The sequence below is a fragment of the Pantherophis guttatus genome, chromosome 4, assembly GCF_059756535.1.
Source record: "Pantherophis guttatus breed Tessera chromosome 4, ASM5975653v1, whole genome shotgun sequence".
Taxonomy (NCBI): domain Eukaryota; kingdom Metazoa; phylum Chordata; class Lepidosauria; order Squamata; family Colubridae; genus Pantherophis; species Pantherophis guttatus.
The window spans coordinates 47,447,431-47,470,312 of record NC_142066.1 but is presented as its reverse complement, the minus strand read 5'-3'; the positions used below and the strand labels follow the sequence as shown (position 1 = coordinate 47,470,312).

General features: G+C 36.4%; 1 protein-coding gene across 2 annotated transcripts in view; it reads left to right on the top strand.

Moving 5' to 3' along the window:
* The window catches only part of NPEPPS (aminopeptidase puromycin sensitive), a 112,088-nt gene extending 96,854 nt beyond the window's left edge, over positions 1-15,234 (top strand). The window contains exons 17-24 of one of the 2 annotated variants that reach the window (XR_015733800.1): positions 2,988-3,207; positions 5,909-6,051; positions 6,449-6,505; positions 9,086-9,193; positions 11,342-11,550; positions 12,256-12,411; positions 12,501-12,548; positions 14,806-15,234. Coding sequence is in view for 1 of the 2 variants with exons in the window: in XM_034415614.3 (XP_034271505.2) it covers positions 2,988-3,207; positions 5,909-6,051; positions 6,449-6,505; positions 9,086-9,193; positions 12,256-12,411; positions 12,501-12,548; positions 14,806-14,958 (885 nt within the window). In the remaining variant the exon portion in view is untranslated. The remainder of the gene's footprint in view (positions 1-2,987; positions 3,208-5,908; positions 6,052-6,448; positions 6,506-9,085; positions 9,194-11,341; positions 11,551-12,255; positions 12,412-12,500; positions 12,549-14,805) is intronic. The other variant, XM_034415614.3, reaches the window with a different exon arrangement.
* Positions 15,235-22,882: the final 7,648 nt, after the last annotated feature.

The following is a 22,882-nucleotide window of genomic DNA, read 5'->3' as shown; positions in this document are numbered from 1 at the left end:
ATTTTCGTCAGGAATTGATATTCACTTCTCATCTCCGTCACTCTTCTTATATGAACTTCCCCTGATAGCTTATTTCTCATTGCATATCTTGTATAGACTCGAAATATCTCATCTATGCCATCCATCATCTTTTCCTTAGTAATTTCTAATGCTTCTGCTAAAATTTCTATCATTTTTTCTGCCACGTTTTCACCCTTTTCTTCTTCTATATTTTGAAATCTTAAGTAAAATTCTAATTTGTACATCTCCCATCCTATTCCACTCTTATCGCGTTCAACCTCATCTAATCTACTATCCATATCTCTATTTTTTTTGTCTCTTTGTTCTTCCTTTTCTTCTATTTTTTGAAGTCTGTCCTCATATTTCTTCATCATTTGTTGTATGTTCTCCACTTTTTTATCCGTTTTTCCTGTTCTTTGTTCAATTTTTATCTGTTCTTTGTTCAATCTTTTCTGCTCTCTGTTCAATAATCACTATTTTTGATTGTATATTTTGGATTCCTTGCAAAATCATTTGCATTGTCACATCTTTTTCCTTTTCGTGTTCCCTCTCCTTTTCCTGTTGCAACATAGTCTGTATTGATCGTTGTCCTCCCGATGGTGAAGAAGAGGGAATCAATGTAGAAGAACTAATAGCTGCTGCCTTTTTACTCATTTCTATGAAGTAAAATATTCTATGAATATTTTCTATTACAAAATATTCAAACAATCAAAAAATCTTCAGGTTCTTCTATACCTTAATCCGTTTTTATGGAAGACAGATATTATCCCAAATAACAATTAAAAAAAAGGAAGATCCAAAGAAAGCAAAATCTTCAGGCTCTTGTATGCCCTAATCCAATTGAATAAAAGGATATAAACCAAATTAACAATCTCCAATCAAAAAGAAGAAGAAAGAAGAAAAATGGAAGAAGAAAGAATAAAAAAACCCCCAAAAATAATTTCTTCAGGCTCTTGTATGCCTTATTCCAATTAAACGAAGGGATATTGGACACATTAATAATCTCCCATCATGAAGGGAGAGAAAGAAAAAAAAAAAGAAAGAAAAAGAAAAAAAGAAAAATATATACCAAAAATTTAAAAGTCTTCCAAAAAAAAAAAAAAAAACCCACAATCCAGTTAAAAATAATTAAAAGAGGGAGAAGTGGAGCAATAAAAAAATAATACTCAAAAAAAGGAAGTTTAAAAAAAGACTTTTTTATCTAAAAGAAAAGTCCACAACTGTACAACATCCAAAAGTTCTTATATAGGTTTCACCAAGTATTTACAGCTCTCTTTCCAGAGTTACTGCAGTCTTCTTCTTTCAAATCTCAGCCGCCTATCAATAATAGTTTCCCAGAAGAGCACCTGAGTAAACAATCCTGCAGACAGTCTTTGATGCTCTTCTAACTATCTAATCTATCAGCAGACTCAGAGTCCTTGAAATGTAACACAGTTGCTACTTTCTTTTGCTAATAAAAAATACAATGTTCCAATCCACTAGATGGCAGTATTACTTATTTCCTCTACTCTATATCCCATAGACGATAAAACAAAAAGAATAATAATAAAAAAAAAAAAACGGAGAGAAGAAAAAAAATAGCAAAACTAAGCCAAAATAGTATTAAACTAAAAAAGCACTAAAAATTTAGCAGTTAAACAAATAAAAAAGAAATCTCCCATCCAGTCCAGTCCAATCCAATTTAAAAGAAATTAGAATCCTCCATAAACATCCTCAAGTAAAAATAAATTGCAAAATAGGAAAAACTACCTTAGGTTCAGGATCAATTCCGCTGCTTAACTTCTTCTGTCATCAATTTTAATTATCTTTTCACTCAGGGTCTTCTTTTCAATTAATCTTAAAAGCTCTCACCAAACCAACACACTTTCTCTCATCCTCTTCCATTCCGGAGCTGTCCCAACTTCAGCAGCTTAATGACTGCCTCTTCACCGCCGGAAAAAAGGGGTCTCCTGGATCAACTAGGGACTTGACGGTGTCCCTGGGATCAACAGGATGTGCCCTCCACCATCATCATCTCTTTGTGACGATTTGGTCCAAACTGGACCGGCCAGTGGTGGAGATATTGATGGCGATCCCGGAGCACCCAGATTGTCCGTCGTATTGTCACGACGTCAGCTCCGCCCTTGTCTTATTCGTCAAATGTTAATGCTTTAAGATTGATCATGATAAAATATAATGTAACACTGAAGCCATAGTGGCTTGTGAAGGATTTGGTGACACACATTCATTTAATGGAGAATCCCAGTCAATCAGTTTGAACTTTTCAATCACCAAAGTGACTTGAATTGCTTTCAAGTTCATGAAGAAACTATTATCAATTGCTGACATCCACAAACACACTACAGGTAATCCTTGACTTACAACCAGCTGTTTAATGACCATTTGAAATTATGACAGATTTTTAAAAAGCTATTTACAACAACTACGTCTCCCCCTGTGGTCTCGTGATTGCATTTTGGGCAGTTGGCAACCAACTCACATTACTATTGGAGTCACTTTTGCAATCACAAGACTGTGATTTTTTTTGGCCAATTTTCAGTTATGACCATTATGGGTTTCACTTAACAAATGTGGAGACTCACTTGTAAAATAGTGGTAAAATCGAGTCCAACCATATGGTGAGTTGACTTATGATTACGACACTTACAGCTGAAATTCCAGGGTCCATTGTGGTCATAAGTTGAGAACTATCCATGGCTGTAAATGATTGGCAGCTAGAATTTTCAGAATTGTAAGTTCTTTCCCCTAACTCACTTGCCCTGTGATTTTGAAATCATAGAAATAGCAAGATTCTTCTATTGTTGTTTACTACTTTCATGTATGGCTCGGATTGATAGAAGTTTCTAGCTCTCTATTGACATCCTACCTCTTGTTAGATATACTCTAAGTGACTCTGATTAACTTATAGCAAGGACCCAAGTTCTCTTTTATAAGATTGAATATTTCTTTTGGTTTGGAGTATAACTTACTTGTTTTTCTTCTCTCAGGCCAGAGCTGGAATTATTAGCACTGTAGAGGTTCTAAAAGTCATGGAAGCTTTTGTGAATGAGCCCAACTATACTGTGTGGAGCGACCTAAGCTGTAACCTGGGGATTCTCTCAACTCTCTTGTCCCACACAGACTTCTATGAAGAGATTCAGGCATTCATCCGTGATATCTTTTCACCAATAGGAGAAAAACTGGGCTGGGACCCCAGGCCTGGTGAGGGTATGAAGATTTATGAATACTTTGATCTTTCAGTATTTTAGTTTTTTCTTGCCCCTTTTTGTTGTCAGCAACTGAGACTTCCAAAATATTCAGGAATAGGGGGCCAACTTTGATAGTTTCCCCTGGAAACTATAATTCTAAAGCTTGCTATGGATTTTTAGATGGTTGAACCGCTGAGGGTCTGGTTTCAGCTTGGAAACCAAAAGACCTAGTCAATAGAATTGCCTCATTTTTCAGAGTATATGACATACTCCCCCCCCCCAAAAGTGGGTGGAAATGTCTGTGCGACTTATACAGCGAATATTGTGGTGGGGGAGTGGGTAGGGCTGTGCCAATCAGCTTTCTAGAACGGGCAACGGGCAAACAGGCCGCGGTGGCAAACAGGCTGTGGCAAAGGTAAATGGGCCATGGCAAATGGGCCAGATGAATACTAGATGCATGCTGGGAGGCATAGGCAGATTTTTTTTTCTTATTTTCCTTCCCAAAATCTAGGTGCGTCTTATAGTCTGGAGCGTCTTATAATCCGAAAAATATGGTAATCAGAAGTAAGATTCTATTAGTAATCTTACCCTACAGTATGCCAGTTATTCCTTTCACCTTCCTTTCATCTATTATGTATGTATGATGTACAGATAGATTAGATATATTAAAAATATTTAGAATATGGTCCATGTAGTTTTTCTAGATTTATGAGCAGCATTGATGCCATTAATTATGATGTATAGTTAGATTAATTATATAACTTGGGCTTAAGAGGCAGAATGCCAGAACAATAGTATAAGAAGTGGTGATGCTTTTTCACTTCTATCTGAAGTTACTTTGATCTGTTCAGAGGATGTCAGTGAAAAGAAAAATCTTATAGAACTAAGTGAGAAGATTTTTCTAATGAGAAGAAGGCAACAAGCTTTGTTCAAAGTTCAAAATAGCAGAGGCAAAATCAGAAATTTGAAGGAGAAGCCTTAGAAGTAGGCGAGGGAGGGAAGGGAAGGGAGGGAAGGGAAGGAAAGGCGAGGAGGGAAGTTCTTCTTGGCACCACTTCCAAAATTTCTTTCTCCTCTTCAGTTGGATGAGAATTCATTCAAGAGAATGATGATATTGCTGGAGATAGTCATCTGAGGCCATGAGTTGAAATGTTATTAGCAAGTGTATGATATCCAGCTATATTTCTGGGTGTTGTCACCCCGACTCCCGAGCCTGTAGCTTTCAAAAGTCAATCTTGTCCATATAAAATGGCAGCCCCCTGGAATAGCAACTCCACAGAGCTGTGTGTTTCCTCTTCTGGTCTCATTTAAAATGCTGTTTAAAACCATGGCTTTTCCCCCAGGACTAGGGTTAGGTTAGATGGCAAGCCTTCCACAAGATTATGTATATGAGGCTGGATGTGTTTTCTCTTTCAAAAGTGTGTAGTCCTTTGTTATAAGGCTTCTGTACTGCTTTTTACTATTATAATCTACCCAGGGTTGTCCTGGAATTAGGTGCTCCTATTTTGTGTACCCTCGCACTCTCATTTTATATTGATCATATTATCACTATGATCAGGGGACCAGTCTCACAATTCATTCAATTATTCCTGATTCCTCTATTATCTCTACATTTTGGATTTTTCTTTCAATTAAAAAAAATGTAGTGAAGATGTGCAAAGGCCTGATAAGGATAAGAACAAACTTGCAGAGGAACAGAGGACAACTGAGTCTACAGCTGGCTCCTTTGTGATCCCGATTAACCTTTAAATATACCCATTAGAAAGCAAAAAAATAAAAGATCAATGATGGAGCAACAGAAATGATGTTTCTTTAGTGACTCTACTTTATTGCAGTACTAAGAACCCTTCTTTAATCCTGGTAAAGGGTGCTGACTATTAAAAACCAGCAAATTCTAGCATATTGGATTAGCTAAAATCAAACAGGATTATATCTGTGGAGATTATCAGTCATTCAGGTCATTGTTGTCCCAAAGGTGCTTTTTCAAGAGGCAACCAGACTTTTATTTTTCCTTGAAGACATTTCACTTCTCATCCAGAACTGAAGCACCTTCTTTGGACAAACAGGATTATATAGTCTATATATGATCTGCTGCATAAAAATCACAATATAGTTTAGCATCTCATGGGAACCTGATCAGTATATCAGACAAGCATTTACAGTGCAGTATATTGTAGGTTGCAGTTCAACTGATAATACCTCTCTCAAGCATGTTGCTTCTATTACATGCTTTTCTTTGACGATTCAATCCTGAAAAAATTATGCAAAATATAAAGTTGGTGTTGAGTTCACTTTCTCTCATTAATACTATTCATAGTCACATATTTCATATCAATGTCATGGAAAATATTTAAGTTTTTTGCAGGTCTAGGACATACACTTTTGATGTTGGCATTCATGATAGTTGCTGAAAGAACATTGTTGAGAATATAGGAAATGAAGGACTGAATACTTCATAGATTTCATGCTCAAGATTTCATAGATTTCATGCTCAAGGTTTTGGGAACACTTCATAGATTTCATGCTTCATAGATTTCATGCTCAAGAACACCATAGATTTCATGCTCAAGATTTTGGGAGTGATCAGATCAGATTCATACTGTACACTTCATAGATTTCATGCTCAAGATTTTGGGAGTGATCAGATCAGATTCATACTGTATATGTATGATAAGGCTTTTTAAAATATAACTTTCTTATTTCTTGCTATTTTCCATTAGGTCATCTAGATGCACTTCTGAGAGGTTTAGTTTTGGGCAAGCTTGGAAAAGCTGGACATAAGGCAACATTGGAAGAAGCTCGGCGACGGTTCAAAGATCATGTGGAAGGGAAGCACATCCTGTCTGCTGATCTAAGGAGTTCTGTAAGTTGCTTTCAAACATTTTGTTTTGTAATAGTTGTCTAAGTTTTTCACATAATCCTCTTGACTCAAATTCTGCCTTTCATACAGAGCTGAATTAACATTTAATTGCTCTACTTCTGGTACTTTCCTGGTGATGGAACAGTAATGTCTTTTTAAGCAGTTTTCCATCAGCTCTCCCCAATCTACGTTTGGAAATTTCCTTTCCGTAAAATGTTAGACACAACCACAATCTACATAGGACAAATGTTAGTATAATAGTTGTATATTTTTGTTTTAATTCCTTAGATAAGCTTTGAACAGAGACCGGCTGAAATGTAAAAAGGAAGGATGTTAAAGTTGACTTTTAGGAATATGACAGGAAGTAGCTTTCTTTACATTAAAATTATTTTTTTTCCAGGTATATGTAACTGTTTTGAAACATGGTGACAGTATAACCTTAGATACTATGCTAAAGGTAAGTATGCTTTGTATTTCTGGGCATGTAAAAATCTATGGATAATATACTGTGCTACTGTGCAAGATGCTCATAGGTGCCTTGCAGTTTTAATTACTGTAAACTTTGTTCTGTCCCATGATAATAATAGTAGATAGACTTAGAAATAGTCAATTTTAAATATTATTAGTTACAGTGGAAGAGATTTAAAATTATGCTTAGATCCCTCTCATTGCAATGGAATAATTTAAAATATTAGTTAATTTTTTCAGTTTCTCTCCTCCATCCCTCTCTCTTTCTCTCATATTTAGCCATATTATTTGTTCCTGAGAATGGGGGAGAAATGAGTTATATAAATTAAATAAGGCTTGGTTAATGATAAACCTCCCCAAAAGCTACAGGGTGTAATTACCATATTTTTTGGAGTATAAGACACTCCAGAATATAAAACGCACCTACCCTTTTTGGGGAGGAAAACAAGAAAAAAAATCTGCCTCTACCTCCCAGCAATTTGCCTCCTTGCAGCAAACAGCCTTTTTCAATTTCATTTTTCATTTTCAGCACAGCTTGATTAGTACAAGGGAAAAAAAATCTGCCTCTGCCTCCCAGCAGTTTGTCTCCTTGCAGCAAACAGTGGAGGCCGAAAATGGAGGGGCACGGAGGCAGCAATAAAAATCCCTGCAGCCTGAAACAGCTGGTGGTTGGGAGGCCAATCCAACTGCTGCTTGTGATAATCAGGCTGTGCTGAAGCTGAAACTGAAACGGGCTGTTTGCTGCTTGCTGCAAGGAGGCAAAATGCTGGGAGGCAGAGGCCAAAGGGTAGGGGCCAGCCGGTGGGCGGGGCTACATTCGGCCATATAAGACACACCCAAATTTTCACCCTCTTTTAGGGAGGGAAAAAGTGCGTCTTATACTCCAAAAAATACCGTAACTAACGTACATTATAAAAAAAAATTACTCAAAATTGGCAATTGCAACAAAGGAATCTGTGGCCTTTTAAATGTTGCTGAATTTTCAGCTTCATTTGGCCTAGTGAGAATTTTAGCTCAGCAGTATCTGAAACATGGCATAATCTCCATCTTTCATCCAGTTTTTTTCTCTCAATAATTTAAATTTAATACTTTTTGAAACAATGTTGCCATTGGAAATTCTAGGAGACACAGGTGACTTCCATCTCATCAAGAAATAGCTTCGACTGCTGTGGCTGTTAATTTGGCATTTTCATTTTCAAAATATTTTCTTTTAAATATCTTCCACTCCCTAATATGCATTTCATCTTCCTCCTAAAGTATTGCTGCTGATTGTGATTTCCATTGTCATAGGTGAACTGACTTGCAAGAACTAAATTTCTTGCTTTCTTTCTTCTGAGGAAAAGGAACAAATCTCTGTTTGAAAGCTACATATCAGGAGCCCTTTTACAAATCTTAGGCTGCAAATTGCCCCTTTACATCACAACTTTAACCATTTTTGCCTATCATATTTCCTTTCAATTTAGCAGGCTAGTTGGTCTCCACATCTGTTCATGGGACAAAGGTGTGTTCTTACCACAGAGTAATCTTTCTTGACCTCTGGATGTACTAAGTTCTGCAGAAGAGTATCAGCCTAAGTGGCATATGTAAATAGCATAGTTCAAAACAAATGTCATTAATGAAATAAATGGAGACAATTTGGAAATTACTCGTTTAGCCATTGTATAGAAATAATATACCATCTATTGATTCAGCTGTAAAATAAACCTTGCAAAAAGCACCCGGAGGCTCCAACTGGTCCAGAACGTAGCGCGCGGGTGATTATGGGCGCAGCTTGTTACGCCCATGTAACACCTCTCCTACGCGAGCTGCACTGGCTCCCGGTGGTCTTCCGGGTGCGATTCAAGGTGTTAGTTATCACCTTTAAAGCGCTCCATGGCTTAGGACCTGGGTACCTACGAGACCGTCTTTTGCCACCAATAGCCTCCCACCGACCAGTTCGTTCTCACAGGGAGGGACCACTCAGGGTACCGTCAGTCAAATTATGTCGACTGGCGACTCCCAGGGGGAGGGCCTTCTCTGTGGGGGCTCCAGCCCTTTGGAATGAACTGCCCCCAGAGATACGGAATATCCCTGATCTCCGTGCTTTCCGCTGTGCCCTCAAGACCCTGATGTTCCAACAGGCGGGGCTAAACATACGAACATATGAATGATTTTTTAAATGTTATCTAATTCTGGGTTTTATTTAATTGACCAAACTAAGTAATAATTTTAATTAGCAATTTTATGATGTTTGTGTGTCTATATTTTTCTTGACTGTACACCGCCTTGAGTCCTACGGGAGAAAGGCGGTATAGAAATATAATAAATAAATAAATAAACAAACAAACAAACAAACAAACAAACAAACAAACAAACTGTCATACTGGGAAATGTAGCCAAAATTTGATGACCCCCCTCCCCCCCCCATTAAGTGGCAAATATTCCTTTGTGTTTTACTCATTGGCCATATGTCGAGAAGCTGAGAGGTTTCTAATTTAGCTTCTCTGGTCCTAGTTTAGAGTAGAATATGACAAGGAGGAAGAAGTCTAATATCACTTGCTATGTGTTATTTTTATTTTGTTTTTTGCAGCTCCACAAGCAAGCTGATATGCAGGAAGAGAAGAACAGAATAGAACGTGTACTTGGTGCAATATCTCAGCCAGAATTAATACAGAAAGTTCTTACTTTTGCACTTTCAGTGAGTAAGATGCCACATGCTAAGTGTATATCCTGTGCATTGAAAGCAACAGAAGAATGGAATTGGAAATTTAGTACCATTTTCAGCATCATGAAGATATTGCTTTTCTTCTCCTTTTTCCCCTTAAATATATAGAGCTAAGATATAAGCAAAGCTTGAAATCCAAGAAACAGGAAATACGTTGAACAGCTATTGGTGTTGCAGTTGCCCTTTGTAGTTCATTGGTCCTTCCAGAAACTTAGCAGGACCAAAATAAATTATGCAGAGTAAATGTGATATATGAAGTGAATGAGACAAAATAACAGAAAAGGGGTTGTAAAAATGAAATAACTCTCCTGTTTTTTTCACATTTCACATTAATTACATTTTTGTATCTTATCTAAAGTTGCCCCCAAAGTAGGCTTGGCCAGCTAGATCATCTGACACCATTTGCCTCTCTTAAGCACAACTAGGGAGCAATGGCTTTTATAGGCATTGGAGCAGAGAAAACAGGCCAACATCGAAACGTCTAGGGTATGGCTGAATCTTTTTTTGAACTAAGCACAGGCAGCATCAGCTGCATCAACCCTTTGGCAGCCTCTTTTCTTTTTGAAAGGCCGAATTTCAGCAGTCTCCTGGCAGTTAAACCAGGATTAGGCGGCAGCAGCAGCCCTTCAATGTTTAGGATTGCCATAGTGGCCAAGAAAGGTGGTTCAACTGTATTCACGCTGTTGAGCCTAAAGTGAGTACATAAGTTGGATTTTCCTGTTCTCCATAGTTAGAATAGGATGGGAAAATCAAGACCTACCAAATTTGGTGATATAGCATGTGACTGTGGGATGATACCTGATAGAAAATCAGAAATGTAAAATCAAACAAACTTAACAAGACCCAGCATATTGGTTCAATGCTATGAAAAGAGACAGTTTTGTTCACTATACTTACATAAACATGTGAATTCCAAGTGTTTTACTCCTGACTCCCAAAGTGAGGCAGCTTCAAAACTCAGTGATGTTCCATACTAAACCAACTGGTTAGGAACCCAAACTGTTCCAGAGCAAGAAAGAAAAGAGGAAAACCACTTAACTTATTCCAAGAGCTCATGCAAATCGTATCTTTCTTCAGTGTCAACCTCTTCATAAACATACAAGAAGGGAAAAAAGAAAAGTTGTCTGTAGATGAGATGGGTACCACATGAAAGAGGAAGAGGAAGAGGAAGGAAGGAAGGAGAAAGAGAGAGAAAGGAAAAGAAAAAGAAAGAAAGAAAGAAAACCTATGGGAATAAGAAAAATAAAGATGTGGAAAGTAGGGGTCCTGGCTAGGCAGCATCAGAAAAAAGAGAAGGGCCAAAAAAGGATCCTGTGCTTGGAATCCTTGATTTCCTCGATCCTGTGAGGAAACAAAGGAGACAGATCACAAGAGTGCCAAGAAAGGTAGCCCAGCCATTGCATTGGGGCTGATCCCAGCAAATCTGGTATTCCTTGAGCTGATCAAGAATTAGGTGATTACAAGCATTAGGCTGATGAAATGAGGAGTCCATTTCGAAAACAGTTCAGTGCAGGAATTGTGGCCCAAACGTTAATTGTTAAAGACTCCCAGGTCACTCCACTACCTATGGAGGCCTATGTACCCAGCTCTGATAGCAGATTTTTACTTAGTGAGTGAGTGTTCGGGATGGAAACAGATCAAGGACCTTTGGAAAGAGGCCATGTAAGAATGACTTGGGCAGAGAAACACATACACTCAATATCAGAATACATAAAGGAATAACTGAACTATTTTGTGAGATTTCAAAAAGATAGTAAACCTCATCACACAATGGACCACAGACAACTGAGATACTTCTTTTGTCAACATTTCAAATCAACAGAGCAGAGGGGGTTGTTGTTCTGATAGTACCATGGCTAGATGATTGTTCTGTACTTTCCACCAATTCTAGTACTATCCAGAGTGGTGCGCAAGGAAAGATTCTCAAGGCATCAATGCTTTTAATTGCTCTATTCTGACCTGGAAGATTATGGCTCTTTACTTTATTGGAAATAAGCAAAGAGATCATGTGACATTTGAGAAACCTGGACATTTTGCCTCAAGGCCTAGTTCTACACCCAGATTCCTACTCATTACATCTTTGCTCTTAGAAATTAAATGGGAACATTTCTTGAATTTCAGACTTTCATCATGACAGTAGAAACCATGTAGGTTTCTAGATGCCTAGCCACCACCACTGTCTATCAACTGATTTGAAGAGTGGTATAAAAGACAGACATTCGTGGCACCATCAGATGTCCCTGAAATATTGGAATTTCTATAAGCAAATAGAGAGAGAACAGCAAAATTACTATACAGTGAAGCAACCTTGGGCTCTGACCCCTGACTAGGTGAGGGGCATGCCTTTCTGGCCACTCTCGTATGTCTGCCTTCCTCAGAGGCACATGTCTTTGTACTCCTGGTCATCCTCTATTTCTCTTTATGGAATTTGCCATTGGTTTTTAGGACTCTTGGAACAGATATTTTTTCTGTAAGAAGAGACCTCATTCCAACAAGACAAGATAGTAATAAAGTCAAATACCTATTTTATGCCCAAGTTCTAAATTTTACAGAGCACCAGAATTGATGGTCTCCTCATTTCTGCTAGACCATACCCATTCTGGAGAACAAACCTGATACAAATTATATATGTGTGGTATGCCAAGAATATAACTCTAATCTTCTGGACTCTTCTGCTTGAAAGAGATAAAAATGAAACTTTGATTTTGAATTTTGATAACTAAATAGATTGTTGTTATAGAAATATCTAGTACTTACTTTTTGTATATAAGTAAAAAGTTGATATTATAATTTTATCATATAACTTACTGCATCAAACGAAGTTGAAAGTCAGTGGTTTTGAGATTTTCCCCTCTTTCCTCACTCTATTCCCTCTTCCTTTTCCCCTTTCCATTTTTTCTCATTGTCTTAATTTTCATTTATATTTTATATGTCAGAGAGGGGGGAAGGGAGGGAAGGAGAGACAGGGGGGGGGAATTATTTATTTTATAGATTCAAATCAGCTTGGTTTACTACATTACTTATTTCATTTATAGGAAGAGGTACGTCCCCAAGACACAGTATCAGTTATTGGTGGAGTTGCAGGAGGCAGCAAGCAGGGCAGAAAGGCTGCCTGGAAGTTCGTCAGAGACAATTGGGAGGAACTATACAATCGCTACCAGGGGGGGTTCTTAATATCCAGGCTAATAAAGGTATGCATAAAATGTCTTGGCTATGGCAATAAAGCTTTTTAAAAAAATTCACGGCAAATCTATTATGTTCTGTGCTTTTTCCCCCCCAGCTATCAGTGGATGGATTTGCAATTGACAAAATGGCTTCAGAAGTTAAGGTAAGACTATTTGATCAATATCTTTGCTGCTGCCTTTCTGGTTACATGCCAATGATTGGAATGATTCTTTTCCTCTATTGCACCATCCTCACTGTATCCAAAGAACACTGCTTCAAAATGTAGCTGAATTATTCTTTCATATCCTGTATGGAGAAGTAGAAATAGAGTTTAGGTGTTTTTTTAAAAAGTAGAATAATAGCCTTCCTGGGATTATAGAGGAACAATTTCAATTCAACCTCATTTTATTTGAATCTTGATGTAGATGCTTACCTCATATGCATAATGATTCATTACACAATTACCCATGATAAATGGCCCATTCATTCAAATGATAATTTGAATGAATTATGCCATGCATATAGTATAAAATAACATACGTGACATAATATTCTTCATTTATACTCTCTTATAAATATATTTTTACTTCTAGTGGTAAGCCACCCAGAGTTGTTTGGAAGTTGGGTAATCAATCAATAAAATTAATTAATTGATTTCTGTGATGACATCGTTACTGTGATGACTTAAATCTCCATAATGCCTTATTTCTCAATCAGTGGACATTTCTCAGTAATGGACATCTTGTCTTTCCAATCACTGTTAAAACACAGTTTTGTGGAACTGAAAAGGAAGAATGCAGTGTAATAAAAAATATGCTAGTGATTCAGGAAAGAAATGCTTTGGTGAGTTCTGTTACTCTGTTCCCCCTCTAGACTATGCTGTTCTGGGCATGGGTCAGCTTTTTCCAGAAATATATTCTCCAAACCTGTTTGAGATGTCTGCTTCCAGTTCAGGAAATTGTTCTGAAAATCACCAAAATGCCCAGAATGGCATAGTGTAGGAGGGTTGAAAGTTTGAGAGAGTCTAGAAATGTCTAGTGACATTTTTAAGAACACTTTGTTCCCAAGTTGCTATATTTTGCATATCCTTGCAGTGTATAGTCATGTGAAAAAATACATCCCACTGAAATTTTAGACTTTTTCAACATATTTCAATTTACTGATATTTGATCATTTCAACAATATTGATAGATACAGCTAAAGGGTATAAAATATAATAAATATAATTAACTATTTACATTTTGTAGTCTATTTAAAAAGACTGTTAAATAATTTCAAATCAGTCATTACACTGGGACGATTTCAAGCAACTGCCAAATTACCCAGACCAGGCTATCCTAGCAAGTTCAGCACAAGAACAAAATGCAAGATGCCTCAAAAATTCTAAAAAACTCAGAATTTCATCTCATGAGTGACAAGTAGCGCTCATTACTATTAATGTTAAAGTGAGTCAACATGATGTCAATGAGCATATCATTACAAAAAAGCTGCACAAATTATAACTACATGAGAGATGTGTCAGGAGGAAAGATATTCCAGATGTGTCAAGAAAGATATTCAGGGCAGATGAGGTAAAGAGAGAGTTATTTGGCCTCACTGCCAGAAGATGTGTTGGAAAAAAATTAAAGGCAGTATTTCATTTGAAGAACCTGATAACAATTGTTAATGCATGGTGGTCAAAATGATATTTTGGGGGATGCTTTGCTGCATCAAGGCTAACTCATCATCAAAGAATCCACTATGTCTTGTTCATTGTACTAGAGGGACTTGAGGTGAATGTGAGATTTTCTTTCAGAGGACTGAAGAGCAAGTGAAAGTGGACCATGCAATATGATAACTTTAAACATTCCAATAAATCTCTAAGAAATGGCCGAAAAATGAATGGATAAAAATCCACCCTATCAATGTCAGAGACTGGTAGACAATTATAAGAAAGTTGAGGTTGTTCCTTCCAAAGGTACACCAGGTATTATATACCAGGTATATACCAAGTATAATACCAGGTATTAAAGCCAAAAATATATTTAATTTTTCCTCAGAAGGAAATGGTGTAACTATTCATTTTGTTATGGAATAAATGATTACAGAATCAGTTTTTCATAGTTCTTCAGTTACATACCGTTTTTATTGCTTGAATGAAGATAAAACACATTAAAACACTTTGCATGGGGTGTACTTATTTTTCCACATGATTGCAAGTATATAATTGCAAAAAATATTCTTGTCTTAATGAAATGTAGATTCTGTGCTGCTGTCTTTGACACCAAAATGCCACACATAGCAACCTCTGTTTTTTGTAATTAAAATCTGCTCATCCAAATTATTATATGTTATGGAAGTAAGTTCCTACATTCTGACTGATACAATCCATATGAAGATAGAAGTGATACTCCCAGAAAATGTTATTTCATTTCATGTAGGCTTTTTTTGAGAGTCATCCAGCTCCATCAGCTGAGCGTACCATACAGCAGTGCTGTGAAAACATCCTGTTGAACGCTGCATGGCTGAAGCGTGATGCTGAAAATGTTCATCAGTACCTCCTGCAACGCAAAGCCTCACCAACTGCTGTGTGAGCCCACTCTCATCCACCTCGGACATCCCAGCTGCTGCGGCCCAACTGCCTCAGCGTGAGGAGGAAAAGCTGCTATTCAACAGTTGAATAATGCGCCAAGGAAATTGGAGTTTTTTCTCACACCAGTGGGGACTGGACATTGAATGTAGTTTAACGGTTCCTGCTCAACTCCAGAACTAAATTCTAATAAAAAGATTTTATCAAAATTTTAGCAACAAAAAAACAAACCAACAACCACCCTGTAAATATTATAGTAATAAAATAGAGCATAACAAAACTGTGAAACGTCCTTAAGGCTTGTCAGTGGTCAAAATATTTAATACACTCTCCCCTTTTACTTTCTGATTATTTTTTAACCATTCCTTTCCCTTTTTTTTCTAAAAAAAAAGAAAAGAAAAAAAGAAACCAGAGGTTTCTTGGCAAGTTGAATGTTATAGCAAGTCAAGGGTAGGAATGGGTTTCACCTCCGAGCGCACCTGAAAACACACTGAAAGGCAGCAAAAGCACTTACAAATTGTGTGGAATGGTCCAATTATAAAAGAGAGCTTGGTATAACTTTTAAGTATAGTCCTTAGCTGAAGGTTCTAGGAAACAACATGTGATCTTGGTTCAAATTTTGAAAGCTTGTAAGGCTCCCTTGTTTCATCTTTTGAGAAAGGGAAAATAAAATATCCTGTGTCTTGTCTTTTCTCCCTTCCTCCTTTTTTATTTGCTAATATTCTCAAAAATTGCAAGCTTGTATAGAAACATGTTTCTCAGCCACATTAAAATGAAATTATCCCCCCATCCCCTTCTGTCTTTCTTTATACTTTATTCCTGCATGCAGATAAGATTTAGTATTGTAATTGGATCTTTCTGAGCCACTGTAAAGTCTCACTTCACTGAATGCATAACCCAGTAGTTTGAAAAAGGAGTTCTGTTTCAAAAACAAAACATTGCCTTAACCCCTTGTGATTGCAGCTTTCCATTCCACTTTATTTGGTAATGTTTGGTAATTTGATTCAGAACCTTAAACTTATACTAGTTGGCATGATGATAAAAATCTAAGCTTTCTGCCATCAGTTGCTTAAGAGAGTAGCATGTTCCTGCTTACCAATTTCATATCCAACATCACTCCTCCCTCAAATGTTTACAGTTCCCTTTTTAAAAATACCTTTTTTAAAATTCATACTTGGTGTGGCTTTAATTGTTAATTGGAGAAGGTCATCAGACACTAGATGTCAAATTGCTTCCCTGGAAACACATTTTTGTGCTATTGTTTTAAATGAAAAACAAAAGAAAAAATTACAAGAAGTTGGCGTTAATAAAAAGGAAAGTCAATGTGAAATTAAAAGAGTCTTGGTTTTAGTGTGTGTATATTGGCAAAATAAGATTTTTTACATGCCTTGTATGCATGACCATGGCTGTGAAACAGTTGAAATGTACTGTGGTACATGAGTTTCCCAATTTATTTTTCAACTGCATTTTTATATGTTTTTCTTCAAATTTGGAAATAGACCTGGGCTTAGTTTAGGACAATGTACTCAGCATTAACACATTTGACTTGCTGGGCCATTTCCTACACAGGCCCATTACAATTGTAGTGCTTTTGTACAGCTTACATCCATTGCAGTGCAATTTGATACTATAAAAATCCAAAATTTATTATTCTCTGCCCTTTTTTAATTAGGGGGGAAGATCCTTGAGAATTTATTTTATGCAATTCATGTTCAATTCAGGGGAACTTATATATGAGCGATATCTAGGTTGGATTCAACTTTAATTAATTCAACTTTAATTATATTTAGATCTTACTGAAATAAATGGTACCTAAGTTAAACTGTGGCTGTAATGTGCCATTGATTTCGGTGGGACATAAGTCAACTAAGCATGACAATAGCCCTTTAACCCTTCCCACCCTCCCCCCAAAATATGTAATTCTAATACAAAAATGTGGCTGAAAAAAAATCTAAGTTTAGATCATCTTCCAGGTCAGTGTTCTGTATCTATTCTGGCTCACCATCACAATAATTGCTGAGAGTTTTGCAGTCATTCTACAGGAAATGAATCTCAGTTTCTGCTGCTGTTCAGTGGTGTATACAATTATACTGTAGTATTATGAAATCCCTAACCTTTTTATGATAGAGCATGTGCACATTTTTGGTTAATACAATCTCTACAGATAGATGTTTTTACTTTTTACTTTTGCTGTATTGAAGATGATATCCTTAATATCTCTGGTTCAACACATATAATCAAGTAAAGCATGATTAAGAAAGTTTCTGTTTACTACTTAGTTTTGCAAAACTACTTAGTTTTGCCAAGGCTTAAGGGATTGAGAAAAAGATTAAGTTTATGTTGAAGTACAGGGATTTCTTGAGAAGACATAATTTCTATGATTTCTTAGTGATAGGACATTGTTCTATCACTTCGAAATATGGTAACAGACTGGTGTGGATATGGCAGAAAACTCTAAATTCTTTCCCTTCCTATTCAGCTGCTATTTTTCCACGTAGTTCTGAAACACATACATTCTAAGTTAACTACTTTCTTAATGCTGCTGCTCTAAACTGTTTGTACCATACTGAAGTATAACATGGTAAAAATAGGCCAGGCACTGTTTGTGCTTGGATCCTAAGAACTAAAGAAGTGAAAGTAAATGGTGTATAAATCTCATGTAAAATAATTAACAGGCCTAGAAAAATAAGGGTGGGGGAGGAAACTTCAACCCTGATAAAATTAAAATGTGACAAAAATATAGGCTATATTTGCTGATGTCTTTATTTAAGTGTCTACTATTGCCCTTAATCTCCCTTCAAAAAAATCCAGATATATATTTTTAGTCACAGATATTTGCCTGCCCTTGACAGTTAGCTGAGCCTCACTCTTGTTGGGGGGTTGATCAGGAGACTTAGCTGCAAACATTTGTTCCCATGTGTTTATTGGATAGCCTTCTTAGTTCTATCTAATAGATAAATGCTTAGATACATAAGCCCTAAAATACTGCTATACTACTTTCCTACTTTAATCTATGGTTTCCAGTTCTTTATTGTTTTCATGGTCTTCATAAATCATATGGAGGTCTTGTTTTCTCTGCTTCTCTTCCTGGGTTTTTCTTCTTCCCTGCTAATCTCTTCTAGAATGCCAAATGGAAGTTTATGTGGTACTTTTTCTTTTGCAAACTATGCTAGGTATATTTTTAACTAGACCTGTTAAGTTCAAGTTAAACAGATATCACGTTATTTAGGTATTGGGTGTTGTTTTTTTTTCTTCAAAATATGTAAGTCAACAACCCTGCTCAGTAAAGAACTATTTTAGAAAATAGCTAAAAGGTGTGATGTGGACATAAAGCATGATTGCCTAGGCTTTGGATTTTTGGGATTGTGTATTTCTAATTTTAAAAAGAATGCAGAATTCTGAATGTATCTTGTGCACAGATATTTTCTCTAATTTATCATTCAAATTTCTATTTTACTTTGCATAGAATGTTCATTTTACATCATCTCCCTATAAATTTACTCTTTCATCCTTGTCCAGCCTCATACAGATGGTGCAGAGCTCCTGTTGTCCAGAAATGAGATTGAATATAACATGCAGACACATACTCTTTTATTTATGAAAGGAAGACATGGTTTCCAAGGGGTTGCTTTAGACCACCTGATCCTATCTTCCCAAGAGGCCTGGCTTCCTGGAGACTTCCTGAGCATAAATTGTACCATTTGGCAGAAGGCAAAGTAGTTGGGACCCAAACTCTAATCCTTATATTCTTAAATTTTATTACTCACACTAATCCAATGCACCACTCAAAAGAATAACCAAGGAACTTTGCTGTACTAATTTTCCTAATATCTGTAGCTGAGAAAAAAGCCAGGATATATCGGGACATGATCGTTTTACAGGGCAGCATTTCGATTACCCTGGTCAAAATTATATAAAATGGTACTTTGTATAAAAATTGTACAAAAGTAACTGTACTTTGAACAAAAATAGCAAACACCCCATCCATGATCTGGAAGTAATGAAAAACTCTGCAGCCTGCTTATCTTTCAATGGATAACAACTTTTGCAGAACAGTGTTATAAATCTCAGCCTATTTTAAATATAACAAGTGGTTTTTCCCCTTCCTAGTGTTTTCCCATAAATGCAGAGACTGTTTTTTTCAGATCAACCAAGTGTTGATCCATCGGTTGTGACAAGAATTGACTGACTGGCTTATTATCTGAGCCTGATATTGTGGACTGAGAGAGTGACTTGTCAAAGTCATCAGCTAGCTTTCATATTTAAGATGGAACAAGGACTCACAGTCTCTTCGTTTCTAGCCTTAAGCTCTAATGTCTTAACCACTAGATCAAACTGGCTCTTCATTCTGAGTATGACAAGTGAATTATTAAAAAACCATCTGTTCAAAAGAAATCTGGATGAGATCTATAGAAAATAAAGCAAACAAACTTGGGAATAAGTATGTATATGATTACATATATGACTTGAGAAAGAAATATTTTAAGTATATGGGTAGTACTCAAGATAGGATTGTAATGGAGCCTGGCCATTGCAGTCACATGTTGCAACTGCCATTAAGCAAAACAGCCTCCTTAATCTCCTCACGTCCCTGATGCAGCCATTAAACAAATTCAAGAGTCATTAAACAACATGGGGTTCCCTGGGATGGGGGAGGCCTATGCAGGGCCAGTTACCTGCCTCAGATCTCCGAAGGCTACCCTCACCCCTCTCTTGCCTCACCCCTCTCTTGCCTCTTGGTGCCCCTAGTTCTTCAGCTTCTTTCACACCCAGTGAGTAAGGGGAAATCAGGCTGGTCAGAATTTGCAACCATTGGTGAGCAATGACAGATCAGGCTGGCTGGGGTTTGCAATCTAGCCTTATGGCAAAGAAGGTGTTACTCTTGTGTAGGGGGCTGCCTTTTTATGGAGGTTCCATAAACTTCCGAAACAAATGTCATCTCCTTAAAAGAATTGACCCTCATTTAAAAAATCCTACAATATTGCAAGAATAGAACCTGTTGAAAAAAGTTTGCTACAAGGCTGATTCTGTAAGAAAGCTGATTATATGTTAAGTAGGTGCCACTTTCAGAACCTGCAAAACAGAAAGGGGGTTCCTGGGCCACAGAGCAGGTTACGTCCTTCCAGTACTTAGGTGGGGAAACAGCTGGAGTCTTGCAACTCCAACTAACTTGATCTCCCCTTGTTCACTGGTGGTTGAAATCTCTTGCCAGCCTGATCTCCCCTTGCTTGCTGGGTGGGAAGAAAGCTAGAGGCTTGCAAATTCCAGCTGCTTTCCAACTACAGCCAGCATGATCTCCTTCAAGTGAATGAGTAGGACAATCACTGCTGCATCCACTACAACTTTGAAACCAGGTTGTAAGTAACTTTTGGGAACCTTATTATAAGTTAAGTACTTCCTGTATCAGTATTTCAACTCAAAACATTTGTATATACCCAGATAATTAATTATAAAAATATGTGATAATATAACTAAGAAATGCTGACCAATGTGAATACATCTAATAATAAATGAAAGATTCTTCAAAATTTATAGTTGTTAATCAAGTCAAGTAAGTTCACTTTTGCATAATCTAAAAAAAAGATTCTATGCTTTGCAATACAAATCTAATTCATAGATGGAGACAGGAATTGGATCAATTTCTTATGTTGTATGTAACTTAGAACCAAAAAAGGTCCAATAGTTTTCCCTATCTACAAAAGCATAACAAGATACTGCTTTCTTCCAATTCATATTCTCGTACCTCAGTAAAATAACTAACATAAAATGAGAATTTGTTGAATGTATGAAGACTGATGGAAGGCCCAAAAAGAAAAAAAATGGTTCTCCCCTACCTCTTACAGACTCTTATTAGGATTAATTCAGCTCTTCCTTATGAAAACATGACTATTTGAATAATAACTGGGCATACTTCTGAGAACAAACTCATACGATGAGAGACATGTGAGTGTACAATATTAACCACCAAACATAATACAAAAATTATATAGCAGACCCTTCATAAAGTGTGTTACCGAGGCAGATATCCAATTCCCATTTTTTATTAATCTATATAATTTATTAATTATGCTTTGTTTAAAATTCTTAAAGACTTTTTAACTAAAAATTATCCTAGCATGTGTCTTTATAGAAAAGAAAAGTTATGTGGGATGCCCTATCTGTTAATAAAGTCTTTGGCAAATTTTCTCATCAATGATTCATGATCAAATATAAATTGTTATATGATTATTACTTAAAGAAAAAAAGAATAGGGTTAGAGATAATTGAACAGTTCTTGAAACAGTATGAAAACAATAGTTTGAATAAGCAGTGAAATAGCCAAGTTTGCTAATGATTATCTATAGTGGTAAGAATAAGTTTAAGTTTTTTTTTAAGATTGGGAGAATGGGTATTATAATGGCAAATTAAAATATAATTCTAACCCTCCTGTTCCAATAAATGGTTGCATTGAGATAATTTCTACTCCTTTTGTGGTATGTGTACAAAATGATGGGAATTGATTTGGAATAAATTTTGGCCCAATGAAATAAAAATATTGACCAGTATGTAATTCCCTGTGGAAAAAATGATTATATTTTGGAAATAATTAGAAAATGAAACTAAATTTTCACAAGGCTATTAAATAAATAAATAAATGATGAAATCATATATGGAATGCTGTCTAATTTTTAATAATTTTGTACTTACGGTATTACAAAAAAGATTCTGAAGAGTCCAAAATGAAGAGATTAAGAAACTCTTGTATTTGAAACTTTTTTCACGAAAACAGATGAATACAGCTTTATAAAATTCGCCATGGTACTAGGGGGGAAAATAATTCTTCCTAAATACGTGCTATTTTTTCTTGTTTTTTAAGCGAATATTTACAGGAAACCTTTTCAGAAACTACCATTGTCCCTGGCATAAAGAAAAGCCTTGAAATAATTGCATGTTACAAAGTTTATTCAGTGGGAAAGTTGCAATTATAACACAAGCACCAATAAGCTGTGAGAGACCACAATTTCACTTGGCCTTCATGAGACAAGGATAAGAACTCATTTCAAACTAGTGAACATCTTTGGAATTTTGTTAGCTTATTTGTGGGCATTCTTATATTGCTTCTATGAAAATGAGGTATTGTCTCTTTGGACATCAAAGGCCAAGAAGATAGCCTGTCACAAAACACATATTTTTCAGAAGACAAACTAATGAGATTTGTCTTTGCCATTCCATTTAATATTTCCACTATGCTTTCTACTACTACAAAATTATCTGTATTCCTTTGTGTAAAATCATACATCCAAATAAAAGGATGGATATAACCATGACAATTTTTAAAAATATGTAAGACTCAGATACTTTCTTCAAAATGATGTTGATAACTGGCAGTGCTTTGCTTTAAAAAATATATATTAAAAGAAGGAAGAAAAAAATAGGAACTAGAGCACTGTTGTATCTGGGGAGTTTGAGTGTGTGTGTATGTTTGGATCACTATTTTTTGGATAATTTTTGCTTCTAACTACAATTTACATCTGCATTGAACGTAGGCATTTTGGTTTAGGTTATATTCTGAAGAAATCAAATCTGTTTCTGGAAGGCAATACTGCTAGAACTCAAACTATCACACACTTTACAGAGTAATATGAACACCAGGCAATGTAAAGTAGTAGTAGTAGTAGTAGTAGTATTACACATTTGCAAAACAGGTACAAGCTTTCATTCACTATGAATCAGGAAAAAGCTGGAAATGCTTCACTATGTTTGTGTACTCAGACATAAATTCCTTCGATTGATTTCTTCCCTAGTATAAGGGCATAGGCTTGCTAGTTTAATTAACCCCGCACAGCTTATCTAAATACTAAGTTTTTGAAACCGTGCGTTCTTTTCGACCTGTGAACCTCGTGACGTGCGAGCCACAATGGCCAATCAGCGTGGGAAGGAGGGAAGGC